This window comes from Ruditapes philippinarum, unplaced genomic scaffold (assembly GCF_026571515.1).
Source record: "Ruditapes philippinarum isolate M1 unplaced genomic scaffold, ASM2657151v2 ctg8818_1_1_1_1, whole genome shotgun sequence".
Classification (NCBI taxonomy): Eukaryota; Metazoa; Mollusca; class Bivalvia; order Venerida; family Veneridae; genus Ruditapes; species Ruditapes philippinarum.
The window spans coordinates 112,409-126,173 of NW_026854944.1; the positions used below are offsets into that span (position 1 = coordinate 112,409).

At 31.3% G+C, this 13,765-nt stretch overlaps 1 protein-coding gene across 1 annotated transcript in view; it reads right to left on the minus strand.

Moving 5' to 3' along the window:
- LOC132741555 (uncharacterized) overlaps positions 1-13,432 on the minus strand; it is a 29,016-nt gene extending 15,584 nt beyond the window's left edge. Inside the window, exons 1-8 of the mRNA XM_060729750.1 lie at positions 13,153-13,432; positions 12,458-12,948; positions 11,154-11,999; positions 7,722-7,976; positions 6,234-6,317; positions 3,681-3,758; positions 2,725-2,805; positions 1,410-1,552 (exon numbers count right to left, since the gene is read on the minus strand). Coding sequence (XP_060585733.1) covers positions 1,410-1,552; positions 2,725-2,805; positions 3,681-3,758; positions 6,234-6,317; positions 7,722-7,976; positions 11,154-11,999; positions 12,458-12,948; positions 13,153-13,432 — 2,258 coding nt within the window. The remainder of the gene's footprint in view (positions 1-1,409; positions 1,553-2,724; positions 2,806-3,680; positions 3,759-6,233; positions 6,318-7,721; positions 7,977-11,153; positions 12,000-12,457; positions 12,949-13,152) is intronic.
- Between the last annotated feature and the right edge of the window lie 333 nt (positions 13,433-13,765).

A 13,765-nucleotide genomic window follows, 5' to 3' on the forward strand; every position in this document is an offset into this window, starting at 1 on the left:
AAAATTATTAAAGGGCCATAACTCTGACAAAAATCATTGAACCGGAAAATGCTGACAATATGCACAACTAGACTTGGTACTGATCATTCCTGTAAAGTTTGGATGAAATTGCACCAGTAGTTTATGAGGAGTAGTCCGGACAAGTTTTGTGACGGACGCACGGACAGACAGACAGACAGACAGACAGACGGACAGACAGACGAGGGAGAAGTGATCCCTATATGTCGCCACTACTCCGTAGACGCGACACAAAAAACAACGATCTCCCCCCCCCCCCCCCCCCCCATCGGCAGGGCCAATTTTAACCGAAGGGTTTTTATTTGAACAAACTTGGTAGACACCCATAAGAAGATGTTTCATGCTAAATATCTTAGCTCTAACTCATTGGGTTTTTTAAAAGAAGATTTTTAAGTTTTTACTATACACATATAGTTAAAAACAATGACACCCCCGGGGCGGGGCTTATTATGACCCCAGGGCTTTTATTTGAACAAACTTTGTAGACACTCACTAGAAGATGTTTCATGCCTAATATCTAAACTCTAGCTATTTGGGTTTTTTCAAAGAAGATTTTTTAAGTTTTTGCTATACACATATAAGGAAAATCAATGACCCCTGGGGCGGGGCCAATTTTGACCCCAGGGCTTTTATTTGAACAAACTTGATAGACACCCATTAGAACATGTTTCATGCTAAATATCTTAGCTCTAGCTCTTTGAGTTCTTTAAAAGAAGATTTTTTAAGTTTTTACTATATGCATATAGGGAAAATCAATGATCCCCTGGGGCGGGGCCAATTTTGACCCCAGGGCTTTTATTTGAACAAACTTGGTAGACACTCACTAGAAGATGTTTCATGTCAAATATCTAAGCTCTAGCTCTTAGGGTTTTCTAAAAGAAGATATTTAAAGTTTTTTCTTTCGGTTGCCATGGCAACCAGAGTTCTGCATGGAATTAAATTCTTTGAACAACTTTGTTAAGGCTTCACACAAGGAACATCCCTGTGAAGTTTCATTATGATCTGCCTTATGGTTTCAGAGGAGATGTCGTTTTAAAAGTGTGAACGGACAACGGACGAAGTACGACGGACGACAGACAAAGGACGAAGAGTGATCCTAATAACTCACCCTGAGCATATGCTCAGGGTGAGCTAAAAACAAATAAAAGCTAATTTACCTAATCAGACTATACTTTTATGCAAGAATAGCATCAATCCACATTTTTTTCAGGCAATTACATCTGGTGAAGCCACCAGATTTATCAAAAGTTCGGGCTTTAAATGTGTCCATGTACTTCTGGAGATGTTAATGCACTAAAAAAATGTATATTCACACTCTTATCAATAAGAGTTACCTGAGTAAACCTCCAGGTGGGGAGTAGGTATATTAACCCTTTATTTATAAGAGTTACCTGAGTAAACCACCAGGTGGGGAGTAGGCGTAGCACTGTATGTCCTGATATTCCTGTTGTAACATGATGGCTAGAATAGCTGCTGTACCTGCTCCCAGGGAGTGACCAACTAATACAAGGTCATACTTCTCCTGCGATACATCCTGAAAATATACCCATACAGTGACAAAATGGCAATGTCATCATCTTAATCTTTATATTGTATTTCAATTAGAATTTATTGTTTACAGACCATAGACAGTGGCATGATTGCATCAATTTTGTTATATACATATCAATATGATGAAATCTTGATCCCTTGTTACTGGAATAGCATTATCTCTGGTCAGAAGATGTTTGAACATAAAGTGTTTTTTTTTTTCTTTTATTAATATTGTTAGTTATGCTAATAATGTTACAAGTTGATTGATTTGATTTCATTTTAAGTTATGACTGGTAAACATGAAAGAGAGAATAAATTCATTTATTATTTACTTATAAATGAAATATTGAGAAATATTGATGAATAAATTGTGTCTTCTCATTTTCTGTTTTTGTTTCAAAGTAAAAATTTATGTTTCACAGCAGTGTCAAGACTACTTTCTTTCTCTATTCAGATTATGAACAAATTTAAAAGGGAAGTCTTATGAACCATCAGGTCAAAAAAAGAGAAAAAAGTTGGGAAAAAGTATATAATCAACAGAAAATTCAAGTTTTTTCTTAAAATACCAGACTTATTTTATCTTGTGGTATCGCCCCTTGTGAAATATTTATTTTTTCATACCAATGAATGAAAATAAATCCTGTATTTATAGAAAAAAACTTGAATATCCTCCACAAAATTTTAATATGTCTCAATGTGTTATACTGCTAAAGCAAAAAAACCTACAATAAAATGTACAATCAAAACAGCAACAATAGTTAGAGATCCACACTGACATTCTTTTCATAAAATTAAACATAAACTCTGTCTTTATAAAAAAAAAAGAAAAAAAAAAGAAAGGCCACTTTTTCAACTTTGGTAATTATCTGTAGACAAATTAGATATTTTTTTAATGAGGAGATATTCCCATCAGAAAACTTGCCCTTTACATAAGCACCTGGGGCTGCTGAACTCCATAAATATCATACAAATATATATCAGAATAGGCTCCAATGCTTATCAATTACCAGCAATAACTCTATCTAATTAGGTTAATATTTATTGATGGTACTGTTTCAACATACAAGCATATATAAATAACAATCTTACTTTATATAACTTTTGTTTGAGAACCATTTGTTTTGTAAACATGTCCTTAACTGAAGTAACAAAACAGCACATAATAAAACCTACCTTGGCTTTCTGAAATGCCTTTGCAAGTATGAGATCTTCTTTTAATTTTTTCTTTATATAAATTGCAGCTTGAACCATACCCTGAAAGTATTAAGAAGAAAAAAGAACTTTATTTCATTCTACCTTTTATTAAATATGCTTAAGAAAGCATTGGAATCCTGCTGTTCTAAGTCAGCAAACTTTCTTAAGTAAAATTACCTTTCATAGATATGCATACTGCATAATGCTATCCCTTTATACATAATATCTAAAATATAAGACACTCAAATCATTTCTAAGCACAGCTGATATCGCAGCTAATTACCACAAAGAAGCATTTTAATTTCTAAAAAAAATAAATGTTTCTACGCTTAATCAATTTCAAGTTTTTTTGGGGAATTTAAATGATTTCTTGGTTTATTCAATCCTCAACATTTAATCCACAGGATTTAACTGTAATTCATGGTATCTTAATTAAAATCAAATACATGCAATTCAAAAAGACCAGTCTTAACATTTTTTTTCCCTGCATCAAAATGAATTAGTTCCTTTTCCAGTCAAATAAACACAGTCCGTTCATTTAAAGACAATATGTATCAAAATATCAGTGCATACATTATATGGTATTGTATCAAATACATTTTTTATAGTCAAACTAATTCACAAAAAAATAATATAGAGAATAAACAAACATTTACACATAAATAATCAGTATTTATATTATTGATAAACAGTGGAACTCTGTAAAGAATGGTCTGTTTAATGTTTTATTTATCTATATAATACAAACTATATGACACTGCTTTTTACCAAGTTAGTATAACACAGAGGTGCATCAAATAGCACTGATTGTTAACAAAACTTTCACCACAGTGCACTGCAAAAAATTGACTTGTTTACCTTATCATAATGATAACTTCTTAACACAATTTATATAATGCAGAAAGTTGAAAACAGAACATGAAAACGGTTCCTACCTTATGACCGAGCCAGTCCTCTTTGGTTGGATCTAATGGTAAAGGTTCAGCATCAGCTTTTAAGTCTGTTAGAACATCCTACAATATACACATTATTATATAAACTTAATTGTTTACACAATGCTTACTTGTTGAAATAGAGTTACTTTGTTACATGGGCTAACTTGTTTAAATAGGCTTACTTTTTATTTGGGTTTATTTTGTCCTTTAGACTTGTATGTTTAAAAAGGCCGCCTCACATATTCTTATACCATAGATGTGTTTCTTTATATAGACATACAATTGCATGATAACATACATTTTCTTCATCATTGAGACATTGATAAGATATTCATACATGTCAAATTGGAATTTCCTTTTCACCAGTGCTAAGAAATCTTATCTTACATGGCCCATAAGAAACATGTTATGTGCTTTAAAATCTCATCATTCCATGCTTTTATGATTAAGATGCATGCTTATGATATCATTCAGCAGTTATAAATGAAGTTGTAAATTCATGTGCTACTATAAGAACAATTGTAGGACATGTATGCCCCCAATGTTTTGTCAGTCTCAGTCTACAGTCAACAGATTGACAAGGGCAAAGCTATTTATATGTCTTTGAGTTAACTTTGTCCCAGACACTCAGTAGAACCACATTACAAACTTGAACAATTACCCTCTAGCTGTGTCTATTCTTGCATCTTATATTATTAACTGAGATTGATGAGTCTGTAGATATCTTCATCACAATAAATTATTGGAGGTGCAAAGACCTTAAATGAAACATATCATATACATAAACATGTATACAATCATTTATAATCCATATGTGTAACGCATGATCAACACCATACTTGTGTAATTGTCCCTTATTATGTTATCGCTATTAGCGAGGACCCCCTCTTAAGGTATCTGTTCACACTAAGTAACAATATGACACTTGTTATATTACCATGTTGATCATGTTGAGCATAATTGTTTATTATACAATAAATGTAATTTCTATTTTAATAAAAAAAAATACAGATTTTATGAATATTGTTTTCTTTTCTTTTTTTGTGTGTTATGCGCTATTTTAATACCGAGTTTTTACGTGTACTACTATTTTAAGAATTCAATTGTCATAATGATCGACGATTATAAGTCAAAACTTAACTGGAAAAAGTCAGTAAATCATGGTTAATCTTTCAATATATAATATTGTTTATTCTTAAACCATATACATGTACATTTGTATTTTTCTTTATCATTTTTAAATTATCAATCAATTGAATAATTCATAAAATCTGATTTGTAACTTTGAATAATTCCTCGGAATCTTTACTAAACACGAATAACAAATTAAATAAAATGTTTTAAAGTTGATAGTGTCATATTAATGCCATAAAAATGTACATTTTTTCTCAATTATTGTACATATTTATTGTTTTTATCTCATATAGATAAAATATAACATGCGATTTGTGTTGTTGGTTTTTTTTTCGAATTGTATGTTTATGTATAATAATAATCAATCAATTCGAGAGTTGATCTGTGTTTATTAATTATTGTAACCAAACTAAGTGACAAAACATTCATTTTGAAAAAAGCTTATTTATCTGTAAAATATTTGTTCTGTTCTGTAACGATATCAAACATCTACTCCAAAACCGGGAGAGACCGGACAATAAACGTGTGGTACTATTCGCCAGTCATTAGTAAATCCCGGGAGAGACCGGGAATTACCGATAGGAGTACATCCCTCTATAAATAGATTTTCGGAATATTTAGGTCATCAACTCATCATTCTATTAACAGCTTTCGGAATAACATACCATAATAACCCACTGTGTACTACAAAAATTTAATGATAAGCAAAAATACCCCGAAGAGCGCGATTTATTGACGGAAAAGGTTATTTAATTTGAAAATGTTTGCATTGCGAAATTCTCCAGTTCGCCATTCATTGTACATATCGCAACTAATTAATAATCAAGCACCCTCATACCGATCGGAATGATCGGCTTTTATTATTGGCAACTATAAAAGGCTCGAGAAGTTGCTGTCGCCCTTTCACAAAATCTCATTTCATTCCAATAGGCGCCGCGCTTCAGCGCGGACGCCAATAAGTAAAACTATAATACAACTTACTCCCTTCTTTTTGTCTTTTGAATATCTATGCTGATAGAATATTTTTACAAGAATCAAAATTATAAATAATTACATATTTCATAAGTGATTAAAATGGGCTATAAGGTGTCAATCCCAAGCAGTAAATGTGTCAGACAAGCAATCTAAAGATTGTTGGCTGCATGGGTTCAAGCCCTGTCAGAGGCAAGCCATTGTTTCCTTGAGCAAGAAACTTTAAACACATTGCTTATTACTGCTTGGTTCCAGGAATGGTTTTTAGAGTGCATCTATTATCTTATAAATTCCTACAAAATTGAACTAAATTGAATTCATTGAATAAAATTGGCTAAATCTAAATCTCTAAAGTTAACCAAACCATAAATTTGCTATACTTCTCATCTGCACATGTTTATAATGGTGGGTAGCATTGAAGTTTACATATATTTACATATAACTAACCTGTAATGACAATGTTCCTCTCACACATATCACAATCTTCTTATGTTTGTTGTCAAGGGCAACATAAAATGGAGTTTCACCTATCTGAAAATTATAAGTCTCGAGTAATAAGTAGTATGTAATATTGGTCATGTTCTATGAAAATCAGATCACCAAATGATCACAAATAGTCAGATTATCAAACTTTAGGGCTCTGTTCATTTATTTTTTATAGATGTTGGACTAAACAACAAGAAGTAAAATAGTTTCAATCTATTAATTTTATTTTCTATATAAATTTCTAATTAGGAAATAGATATCAATTCCGAGTGCATTGTTGTAGAATAATGCACGGTTTGAGTTCAAATGCGTAGTAATATAATCACGAAGGCCGATAGGCCTGAGTGATTAATTACAAAGCATTTGAACGAAAAACGTGCATTATTATACAATAATGCACGAAGAATTAATATCTATTTCCATTCTAACACGTCAAGAAAAAATATAATTATTATTATAAAGTTGGACTTTATGTTTGGCGGTTAAATTTGTTTTCGCCTCAGAGTTTCCAATAGAAACGTTCTTTAAAGGCCGTTCCAGTGGGTTGAAAAAAAACTGTCGTTAAATCTACCGTGTGTAGAAACATTTTGAGAATAACGAATTTTGAAAACGTTGATAAAACTTTGTTTGTTTATTTTATTTCAGTCTATAATTTTCCAAGCGAAATACAAATTATTAAAAGTGAAATAAATGTAAAACTTAACTCGTCTGCGACGTTAAAATAGCGTACTTGATTTTGATTGTTTTGCACGTGCTGTTTGGCGCTACATTGTGACGTCACGTAAACAACACTTTAAACGTCTGTACAGCGTTAACGACTGAATTAAAGATATTGGTGTTCGGATTTATTTTCTTAGTTAGACCATTTTCTATCATTCTAGATAGTTTTCACAACAAAATTCGACAAAAAAATTGTTTTTATTTATCAGATTTTTCAAACAAAATGGCGCCCTCAATGTGAAAATACACAGGGAGATGATAAGAACGGCGAGTGCATTGTTGCAGAATAATGCACGCTTCAGGCCTTCTTTGTTTATATAGAAAAATTTCCGATAGTGTTAGAATGCAGATTTTAATAATATATTTGCCTAATTTACTATATTTTTTACTAATTTTATAAGTAAGGTTAATTTTGGTGGTAAATCAAATGGTAATCATTTGTGTGGTTCTAGGCTTATTAAAGCTTTGGACTACCGACCTTTGTTGATGCAGTACCTGATCTCATTCACAATGGAAATTTACTTATAGAAATCAACTCCTATTAGATTGTTAACCAAAATGGCCATTTTTTTCTATTGTTGAAAAAAGAGCCATTGCATTGTTACAAAATAAATCTATTACTTGTTTACTGTTATAAAACCCCTTAACCTAAATTCAAAAATAGTTATTCAGATAGAATATGCCTCTATATTATTTATTGAGTGATATAAGGCATGTTAAGAAACTTACATCTACATGGTAAGTAACATAAACCAGGTCCATATCAGGAAGTCCGCTGATCTTCTTCAGGGCAACCACGTTACACTGACAACAGTTGTCATCTAGTTCATAATCTATACCTCCTTTCTTACAACAATCTTGACAACAACAACATCTGAAATATACAATATTATATTGTACAATCTTAATAAAATAATGTCTTTTAACTGCCAAAAATACCCAAATAAAACTCCCAAAAAACGAGTGGAAACCTGAAATGAGCAAAGTTTAACTATCACAAGAATAATTCTTCAACTTTTCAGTTTCCAAGTAAATAGATCTTGGTTAATCCTAAAAACACCCCATGATGCCCCAAAATTAAAACTTTCCATATTAAACCTGTCCTAATTTCTGGTCTGTAAGCCACATTGACCTTAACCTCTGTTGACCTTAAAAACTTAAACATAAAAGCTATTTAAATTCCTTTTACAATACTATAACTTTATTAACAATGTCAATTCTATTTTAATCATCATTTTTTATGCGCCAACCATGCCAAAGCTTGACACCCTTTATAATTGCATTCAGATTTTGTGAAAGGGCAATTGCAACTTCTCGGGCCTTTTCGTCAGTCATAATAGCAAAGGATATACCAACTGAAACTACCTAAAAGGAAATTCAGAGATAAGTCTCTAAATAAGTAATTAAAACACAAACTGTAAAAAAGACCAGTTTATGATGCAAAAACATCATTAGTCTGTCTACCAGAAATAATTTACAATATCCCAAACATGACATGGATTCTGTTGGGGTTTTTAAATCAATTATTTTAACACGAAGGCATATTTCAAATTTGTCAAAAACATTGCATGAAAGAAATAATCAAATTCTGCATGAAAGAAATAATCAAATTCTGCGTGAAAGAAATAATTAAATTTTTCGGGGCAGTTACTGTAACACATTAATTTTACAATCTTCTCTCCATGTGAACATAATTTGAACATAATATTACAATACCATGAGTAACAATTGAACTTCAACAATGTACAATATTTGTTACACTGAAATTTTCTTTTGAAACAATTGATGAAACCAGAACATTTGACAACAGTTAAAATATCCAAGACACAATACAGAACAGAACAGAACAGAACATTTATTTCACTTGTACATCATGTACATCGTGCACATAAATAACATATTTACACAACACAATTATAGTCACACAATCTATATAAAACAATACAAATGTTATATCAACCAATGAGTTATTAAGAGGATGATTATGATTATATATTTTGACTCATTTGTTTATTTCTACGATTAAAAGCAATCTTACTAAATTTACAAAGTTTAACAAGAGTATCTTTTTCCCTGCAATTTAACAATTCGATAAGTTTATGCATGTTTGGTCTGATATAATAATATCGATCAATATATAACCGTCGTATATCATTAAAACATGGACATTTAAATACAAAGTGGAATTCGTCATCGATGTCTCTTGTATCACAGAAAAGACATACTCGTTCATTTCTGGGTAATCTATTAATTCCATACCTATTTGTTTGTACCCGTAATGAATGAGCTGAAACTCTTAGTTTTACTAAATAGGTTCTTAAATCAAAAGGTAATAGATCAAGATACCTTTCATATTCAAATTTTTCTTTAAGATGGTGATAAAGGTTTAACATTGTGCTACCTGACTTATTACTATGCCAACCTTGCAAGAAACAATCTATTAACTGCTGTCTAAAAATACTTAAAAACGGCTTTTCTTTAACAAATTGAGGATTATCAAAAACATAATTATATCCATTTTCACACAATAATTTTTTTACATTTGAGACCCAATTCTTTTTACCATTTATACAATCATTATATGACATGTTATATACAGTTTTCAAAATTATATTATCTGTACTGTTAAGTTTAAGCCAAAATTTTAATATTCTAATATATCTCGAAATATACAAAGGATATCGTCCCAATTCGCCATAAACTGCAACATTAGGAGTCGACATTTTAACAAAAAGAATTTTCTTACAAAATTTAAGGTGAATTCTTTCGATTTCTTTTGATTTTGTAAACCCCCATATTTCACTTGAATAATTTAGTACTGATCCGACAAAAGAATCAAAAAGTTGACAAAGAATTTTAGGTTTCATTTTATATTTTTGACATTTAACTAATAAAACATTCATTGATTTCAAAGCTTTACCGACCAGTTGTTGTTGATTTAATGCAAAACTTCCCGTATAATTAAAAACAGTTCCTAAATAGTTAAAATCATTTACAACTTCCAAAATTGTCCCATTATACACAAAAGTCTCATTATTTCTAAGTCCCCCACGTTTACGAAATACCATAACTTTGGTTTTTTGTACATTGACTTCAAGACTCCATAGTTTGCAATACTCAGAAAGTAATATAAGATTAGTGTTAATTTCATCCGGAGTCTTCCCAAGAATAACCATATCATCTGCAAACAAAAGTAGAATAAGAATAATATCATCAAAATTTACACCTGAATTTATATCATCTTGCAAAAATAACTCTAAGTCTTCAACAAATAGTGAAAATAATACTGGTGAAATTACCTCCCCTTGTCTTAAACCAACAGCATATTTGAAAAACTCAGAGTACGAATTACACGACCGAACACATGATTTTACTTTTTCATACATGTCTTTAATTATTCTCAAAATTTTACCGTTAACCCCATGCTTATACAATTTAAGCCATAATGCACTTCTATATACAATCATATGCCATTTTTAAATCAACAAAAACACAATATAATCTTTTATTTTCATTTAAATATTTTTGAACCAAATTATGCAAAATAAACAAGGCATCAGTTGTCGAATAGCCTTTTCTGAATCCAAACTGCGCATCTGATATGGTATTATTCTCATTACAATATTTAACAATTCTATTATTTAGTATTGTCGTAAATAATTTCGACATACAACTTACTAAAGTAATGCCTCTATAATTTTTAACATTGTTTTTATCTCCTTTCTTGTGCAATGGTACAATAACCCCTTCAGTCCATCTTTCAGGAAAAAAACCGCTATCAAAAATACAATTAAAAATATCACATATATGCGCTGCCAGTATATCTACAGTTTCAATAAAATATTCATTCAGCAAAAACTCGTTTCCGCAGGATTTATCACGCTTTAAAGATTTAACAGCGATTAAAATTTCGTTAATAGTAATTGAACTATTCAAAACGTCAGTGTTATCATCATTTTCTATATTTGAGTTAAAATTATGATTTGTAGAAAAATCTTCTGCTTCAATATTTTCATTTTGAAAAATATCATTACTTACTTCTGAAAAATATTTGTAAAAAGATTCAAGCGATATATCTATGTCATTATTCTTTTTTTTAGCTTTAAAATAATTCCAAAAATCTTTAGGCCTTCGAAAACGTAAATTTTCGATATCAGATACTTTTTTGATTTCAAATATTTTCTTCTTTTTCTTAACTATTTGTTTATATCTGCTTTTGAGCATCAAAAACTGCTCTCTACTATAGTCAGAGTTACATCTTTTAAAGACACGCTGAGCTTCTATATACCTTTGCCTTGCATGTTTACATTCAAGGTCAAACCATTCTTTATCATTGGTTCGATTATCAACAAAATGTACATCGCGTCGATTTGACACATAACGTGTAAACAGAGGGTCAGCTACCTGACGAACCGTATCGGTGAATTCATTTAAAATGTTATTTACAGAAGCTCTATCTTGAATGTACATATCCTCCGTTAATCGGTTAAATTGCGGTAAACAACCAATAATACCTGAACGAAATTCAGATTTAAATTCGTCTGACCATCTAATTTTCATAAATCCTGAATTATTTACTTCCTCGGGCATTGCATTACAGTTTATATTAACGGAAATCGGACAATGGTCGCTCCATTCATTGAAGTCGTGTACTTTGAAATCACTAATATTTACAAAATCACGCTCTTTCGCGAGTAGATAGTCAATTAATGATGCCCCTTGACGCGATACAAATGTAAACGCACCAATACCATAGTCATTACTGATCCGACCGTTAGCTATTCGACAGCACGTAGATTTGCATAAGTCAAGAAGTTTTATTCCGTTAGAATTACACGTTTTATCACAGGAGGCCCTGACGGAGGATATATCGGGAATATAATCATCATTATCTATAGACTTAATAGCAGTATCACATATAATATAATCCGCCTTAAGACCTACCCGACTATTCCAATCGCCGATCAAAAATACAGACCCTTCATTTTCAAACTCAAAAATATCATTCTGAATTTCATCAAATAAATCAACGTTACATACATTATAAAATGGCGATCCTTCAGGCCATATGTAAACCCCACACAAATATATATCATTTTCTATATTGAAAAAAAACTTATCTATCTTTAACCAGATAACAGAATCGTGATTATTTCTAACAACTGAAATACCTTTTTTCAAATTGTCTTTAACATAGATAACAACGCCTCCGCTACATCTTTTAGCATTTCGATGTTGATATTTTCGATAAAAATTATATGATACATAACCTTCAATATCTACAATACTTTTAGAATTTGTCCACGCTTCAAACAAAAATATCACATCATTTTTGTCAATAATATCTACAAATCCTTGACATTCTTTTTCACGTTCGTCAGTCCGTTAACGTTCCACGCCAACACGTTCAAACCACCCCCTTCGTGGTCCTAGCTTCGTTCATCGCGCTGCGCCTTTCCGTTTACATATAAAGTATCATATGAGATCCAAGCATTATGACCGTTCCGCTTCGCTTCCTTCATCTTTGGCACCAATTCTCGCCTCTTTGCAATAATTTCCTTGGGGAATTGTTCATGAACATAATATTTGGTTTTATCTAATGTTTTCCATTGTTTTCGAACTAATTCTCTTTCTTTGAATAGTGTAAATTTCGCAACGATATTTCTTGTTCTACCTGGTATTTTATTCCCCATCCGATGTACTCGCTCAAACGCCATTCTCTCCACCTGCTCTTTAGCTATCTTCATATTTTGCTCCAAAAATTCTCTTAACTTTTGCTCCGTATTTTCCAGCACCCCTGACGGGCTTTCGTCGATGTTCGCAAATACAAGGTTATTCCGCATTGACTGCGATTGTAAATAGACAATATCATCTTTTAGAGCATTATTCTCTCTTTGCATTGTAATTAGTTTATCATTCGTTAGGCCTAAATTGAAATCGGAACTTTCTGCCTTTTCTTCAACAACCATGAATCTTTCTTCAATTTTTTTATTTTGGTCTTGGATATTTGTCCACACTTTGTTTATTTCTTTTTCAAAATTATTTACTTTTTGCTCCAGAACATCTAGTTTATCTAACTTTTTTTCCATTTTACAAATTTTTTCATCTATCTTTTTCAAATAAATTAACAAATCTGCATTTGTGGGCGAACATGTTTCACCAATAGCATTTATATCATGTCCCGTATTAGTGGGTGGGGTATGCACTGTTGCCATATTTCCGTTAATTGACGATTTTTCATTTATCACACTGTCTCTACTCTGATTTAAACTATCTTCTGTATCACTACTGTCATTAAATAGCACAGAATTTGCCGTTTTTAGAATACTACTGACACAAACCTGCTCTGGCGAAGTTGCATATCTTCCCGCCTTACATATACTGTCATTATTGTCACTGTTATCACTCTTTTTACGCTTATTCTTTTGTTTTCTACCCATCGGGCATTTTTAACACTCAACACTTAAGTATCCATTAAAAGATATAACATATTAAATCATTTTATTCCATATACATTTCACATTTTTAAAATATTTTTTTCTCCGCCAAAAATATCTGTTTACACTTGAAATCACGTGACTTTTTCTTATAAATTATTTAAATTGGACAAAGGAGTTTCTTTAAACAAAATACAATGTCTATACATTGGTTTCAAGTCAGGCACTTTTACCCTGGTCAACTGTATGTTTTACACAGTAAATTGAACATAAAACTAATTTTGAAGCATGGATAAATTCAATTTGGTCAATATATTTTATATAGCATTAACAACA